Source organism: Hoplias malabaricus, chromosome 4 (genome assembly GCF_029633855.1).
Source record: "Hoplias malabaricus isolate fHopMal1 chromosome 4, fHopMal1.hap1, whole genome shotgun sequence".
In the NCBI taxonomy this organism is placed as follows: Eukaryota; Metazoa; Chordata; class Actinopteri; order Characiformes; family Erythrinidae; genus Hoplias; species Hoplias malabaricus.
The window spans coordinates 58,523,745-58,529,596 of record NC_089803.1 but is presented as its reverse complement, the minus strand read 5'-3'; the positions used below and the strand labels follow the sequence as shown (position 1 = coordinate 58,529,596).

General features: G+C 41.6%; 1 protein-coding gene across 1 annotated transcript; it reads right to left on the bottom strand.

Annotated features, from left to right (window-relative positions):
- Positions 1-798: 798 nt before the first annotated feature.
- Positions 799-2,902, bottom strand: LOC136694517 (shaker-related potassium channel tsha2-like). The gene has a single exon (XM_066668149.1). It carries the CDS (start codon positions 2,478-2,480, stop codon positions 1,020-1,022), a length of 1,461 nt encoding a protein of 486 aa, XP_066524246.1. The 5' UTR covers positions 2,481-2,902; the 3' UTR covers positions 799-1,019.
- Between the last annotated feature and the right edge of the window lie 2,950 nt (positions 2,903-5,852).

Sequence of the window (5,852 nt, the reverse complement as noted above, 5' to 3'; positions counted from 1 at the left end):
AGATCTACAGCTGATACATTTCACCCAGTCACGAGTGCAATATGGATGATGGTGATAAAAATGCTGATCAAAACAAGACATTTTCCAAACCTGGCCACGACACACTGACCTTCAGCATTTCACCATCCCTGACCATCTCAGCCACGGCAAGCCACAAAAAAAAAAAAACACAGTGACTGCTACAAAAACAAAAGGGGGGCAAGCTCAACTCTTTAAACAGCAATGTTCATTTCAGAAAAATTAAAAAATTATATTCTACATATTGGTCCTATCATCTCACTTAGGCAAATTATATGTAAACTTTGAACCCCATGAACGACAAGGCTAATAACCGCATTTGATATATTACTAAGAGTACGCGAGTAAAGTGCTATTTCCTGCGAGGTTGGGCTTGGCTGTTAATTAATATTGTTTACTATTTCTGTATCAATATATATATATAGTGATACAGATGTATGTGAGCAATAAGATGATAAATCATCACCAGAACTTGTAGAACATAAAGCAACTGCACACTTCAAAGACAGCATAATTAGTCCTGCATAAATAGAATTAGTGCAGTACAATATTTAAAAGGTTGAAAGGTTAAGGTGTGGCACTATGAGTGCATTATATTTTAGGCTTGTGGTGTATATATATATATATATATATATATATATATATATATATATATATATATATATATATAAATGTGTGTGTGTGTGTATTTGAGGCTGAAGCTGGAGGCAGTCACTTTTTCTCCCACTTTGTGTGTTTTGACACCAATGATCACCGATGGAAGACAAGTTTGCCAAAAAAAAAAAGAAGAAAAAAAGAAAATAGAAGCATGAAACTCCAACAATCTACTTCCACATATTCTTCCTCCAAATAAAAGGCTCCTCTATGCTGCGATGCATGCTTGGGCATCAGTTCTCCACCAAATGGACTCAAGCCTGAGTGCAAAAGGGGGATGAGAAATGGGAATCATATGTGCCATCAGGGCACACACTGTTGTTTATATTCTGTTGTTTTGTTATTTTTCACACATCAGTGAGCTTTCCTGTGTAGGCTTTGTGAGGACTGCAGTTTGTGTACTTGATGGAATCTGCGTCGTCCGAGTCCCCATATTCTGATTTAGAGAGTGACGGTCTGCTGGAGCTCTTTCTGAGCTCACCAAAGGACTGCTGCTGCTGCTGGCCACAGGTTACATGCGTGTACTGAAGCTGTTCCTCATGCTCCGTCTCCCTGTGGTAGAAATAGTTGAAGTTGGATACAATTACCGGCACTGGGAGTGCAATGGTCAGCACACCAGCAATGGCGCACAACGAACCCACAATTTTGCCTCCAATTGTCACTGGGCACATGTCCCCGTAGCCCACAGTGGTCATGGAAACCACAGCCCACCAGAAGGCATCAGGGATGCTGCTGAACCCAGACTCGGGGTCATCAGTCTCTGCAAAGTACACTGCACTGGAGAACAAAATGACCCCAATGAAGAGAAAGAATATGAGCAGGCCCAGTTCTCTCATACTCGCCTGTAATGTCTTGCCCAAGATTTGCAAGCCTTTAGAATGTCTGGAAAGCTTGAAGATGCGAAACACTCGTACCAAGCGAATGACCCTGAGGATGGCCAGTGACATAGCCTGCTGACCACCATTGCCTTGGTGCTCTGCCAGTTCGAGGCCAAGTGTGATGAAGTAGGGCATGATGGCCACAATGTCAATGGTGTTCATGATGTTCCTGAAGAAAGCTGCTTTACTTGGACACGCCAGGAAGCGTACCAGCAGTTCAAAGGAGAACCACACGATACACAGGGTCTCCACCACAAAGAACGGGTCTGTGAATGGGTTGGGTGGGGGTGGCAGTGGTGAGTCGGCCTGACCCGTTGCGTTCCAGGCTGCCCGCTCTTCCTCTCGTGCCTTTCCATCCTCCCTGAACTCAGGAAGTGTCTCCAAGCAGAAGATGACAATGGAGATCAGGATGACAAGCACAGAGACAATGGCAATGGCTCGAGCGGGACTGGAACTCTCAGGATACTCAAAGAGAAGCCAAACCTGTCGCTGGAACTCATTCTCGGGCAGCGGTCGCTCCTCCTCTTTGATAAAACCCTCGTCCTCCTTGAAGTTGTCAATGACCTCCTCGCCCAGCTCATAGAAGCGTATTTCCTCCATGAAAACGTCCACGGGAACATTGACAGGTCTCCGCAGCCTTCCTCCAGATTGATAGTAGTAGAGGATGGCATCAAAGCTTGGACGATTCCGGTCAAAGAAATACTCGTTCCTCAGTGGGTCAAAGAATCGCATCCTCTTCCTCGGGTCACCCAGCAGCGTGGCCGGGAACTGCGCAAGAGTCTTGAGCTGAGTCTCAAAGCGCAAACCCGAGATGTTGATGACCACACGTTCACAACACTCTTGGTCTGCTCTTTCGGGCTCATGGGCGTCCGGGGACAGGGCCGCCAGTGCCACGGTCTCATCGAGGTTCTCCGCTGGCACCACGGTCATTTTGTGAACCCCCCTCCCCTGCCCACACCCCCAAGAGGGCAATTCTGTCCACTGCCTTGTTGTATTGCTCCTCTCCCTGCGCCTGGTGCTTGTTGCTTTCTTTGCTTGTAAGTCCAAGAGGAGGATAAACAACTGGTGAGTGCTGAGACTCACAAGGGCGCACCTCTCGCTTTCTCTCTCTCTGACTCTTTCTCTCACCTTATTGCATCACAATCACTTTCACCCCTGCTTTATTGTTCTTCTCGGGTCCCAATCGCTTTTACTCTCGCTTTTTTGTTCCTCTTCTTACGTCACGATCGCTTTCGCGCGCGCTTTGCAGTTCTTGTCCTTTTCTTGCGCATTCTTCTCTCCTTCACAGGTGGCATGCGTGTTTTTATATTTATTTTTTTCTTTTTCTGTGCTTTCCTTTTCGTTCTCTCTCTCTGTCTCTCCCCCCTCTCTCTCCAACTCTTGCTCCTTCTCAGCTCCCCTCCCTCGTTTCCCTCCCTTTGCACGCGGGCTGTCTGGAACCGCTGCCACGCTCACTCGTTTTTAAAGCGGTGTTGCCCTCCCCGCGCGATGACGTCGGCACACACACAAAGACACGCGCGCCCGCTTCTGATTTTCATGTTGAACACGAACCGAATTTAAAGCTGAATCGTTCAGCTGTTTTAGCATTAGACTGTTTTTCCTGTTGCACGAAAAAAAAAAAAAAACAGTGAAAGGCATGAAGTACACTTCATGAAAACGCGAATAACTCTTATTCTTCAAAAACACCAAATATATTAAATCACAACATTAATGACCATACATATAAAAAAATAAATATATAAAATACAGAACAATGTGTCCCACTGATACTAGTATACAAATATAAATGTAGTAAGCATAAATAAATTTTAAGCATAGATTGTTTTCTTCACATTAACCTTTGATTCAGTAGTTTAAATAATATTTAAACTACTGAACTATGTATCGCAATATACAGCATTAGAAAGAGAGCATTGTCCTTCTCAACCCAGTAGCCTGTAACTACACTTTTGTTTTTTTCTTATTTTTTCCCCCTCAAATATCCACAGTCCTTTCTAAATATTTTTACAATTTACAGTGGCATTGACTGTCAAGGATATTTTTGAACGTTCACCAGTTTTGCACAAATTAAACTGAAAGTAAATATATATATATATATATACAAAAAAGTTTAAACACAACAAAAACATCACTTTAATAGCACGCAATTCAGTGTCAATTACCGGTTATTTATTTTAAAGATTACATAGATGTATATGTTTTTGTTGTACAGGCTGCACGGCGTTAGTTTTTCTACCCGTATTCCGGCAAGCCTAGGTTGTCGTGTGATACTCACTCACGAACTGCTACCATCCAATCAGCCGCAGGTGGTGAGAATCTGCTGACCAATCCTGTCGTAGCACTAAGGGAAGCAGCCAATAGTAGCGTGAAGTCCAACATTTTAGGCGGGGCTTTTATAAAACGTACTGGGCGGGGGGGGCTCAACAGCTGTTCTCAAAACTAAACTTTAAATGTAAATGTAATATCTGTTTCTTCTACATGAACTGAGCTTTTTAAAAGACTTCTGTCCAGAATTAGCGCTTAGTCGTCAGACAGATTGCTTTACACTCAAATATGACAGTGAAAACGATACGAACTACAGTTCATCTAGCAGAGGGAGAGAGAACTGTAGAGCGAGCAGCGAGTGAGTTGGGCCAAGTAGAAAAGAGTGACGTAAAGGCTGAAAATAGCTATATTTCTTCTCCTTGGGCCCAGAGAGCTTTCTTTTCCCATGATCTACCTCCGGCAGCAGCTGTGAAAAAGGAAAGACGGAACAAAAATATCCCTTTACATTTCCAACGCATAGTGAGCATGCTGTCTCGTTCAAAGAAGGAAAGTTATGCAAGTGTTGCCCACCATATAAGCAGCTATGATCAAATAATAAAACTAGTGTGGGCTGTTTCATTCACCGCCGTGTAAGAAGAAAAAGTGACCTTCATGTGGACTTTTAGTAGCTTTAGCACGTTTATTGGCTTAAAGTAAACCCTGGTTATCGACTATATTAGAATTACATAGGAAGTTATTTCCAAAAAAAAAAAAAAAAATCCCAACTTCTTTAAAAGTGTCTTAGATGTAACTCTGCACGTTGCATTAATTCGGCAGGTTCAGCAGATCTATGGATGTACAATCCCCTCCACTCCTATCCACGCTCAACCCTCCGATGCTGACCTCAGCTCGAAAGGTAGATGGGATTGTTTCTTAGGTCTATGATGTAGGAAATCCTAGTTTTTTGAAAGAGCATTTTAAAAAGTTTTTGGAAGAATAAATTTGGGTACAGAGTGCCTGTTTTGATCATGATAAACAACACAACATGGACATATGAACGTATGAAACGCAGAACGTTTCCAATTATGGCAAAAGGAGCAAAATGCCTATCCAAAGCATAATCTCAACCTTCATGTTTCTTGTATTTTGTATGATATAATAATGGTGGTAAATCTAATCCTTACAATGTGAATGTCTTTGCCTAGACCACTATTTCCACCCATAAATGCCTTAGCAGTGTAATTCATCAAGAGGATTTTGTCTGTCCTTTTAGACTCCCACACAGACGCTGGTTAGTGTTTCATTCTGCATTAAACATGTGAGTGCCATTTATTCCTGACTAATGCCACTTGCCATGTCTTTGCTGAAAAATAACTATACACTAGTGTTCAACACTTTAGAACCAATTGTCTTATTAGTAATTACAGTTATTTTATAATAACTTACATACTGTATACTCACATAATATAAGCTAAACAGTGAAAGGTAATTTTAGCTGATTTATTTAAAATGATTGTACTGTATGAGATTTAATCACTGTTTAAGAAATATCATGTATTCTGGGTGTTAATTATAGTTCAGCTTATTTTGTAAAGTTTCACAGATTACTGTGCCATTTAACACCCCTCTATAACTTTGTCCATCATTCCTGGCACATCAAAAACCTTCCATAGCTTTCAATTAATTATTTAACAAAATACGAACCTGTCTTAGAAGTGTTAATGTTTATAAAAGCTTCCACGCAGAGTTTAAGAGTTTATATCTTCCTAAGAAAAAAAAAATCACAACCCACGCACAGCAAATGTTAAAGGCATAAAATTACAAAAAAGCCTTTTTCATACTCATTTTTATTAATGGATAGTCAAATAAATAAATGGATATTTGTGCTGTAGGCATGGCATCCTCTGGCTCCTGTGTCCACCACTGTAAAGAAATTGCAGTTGGTAAGATTCTCTACAATGCACCATTGCACATCAAACCACTGTGAATGATTTTGTTTACATGTCAATGATTGGGTAATCCAGAGCTTTGCAGAAGTCAGCAGTATTGCCCGTAAAG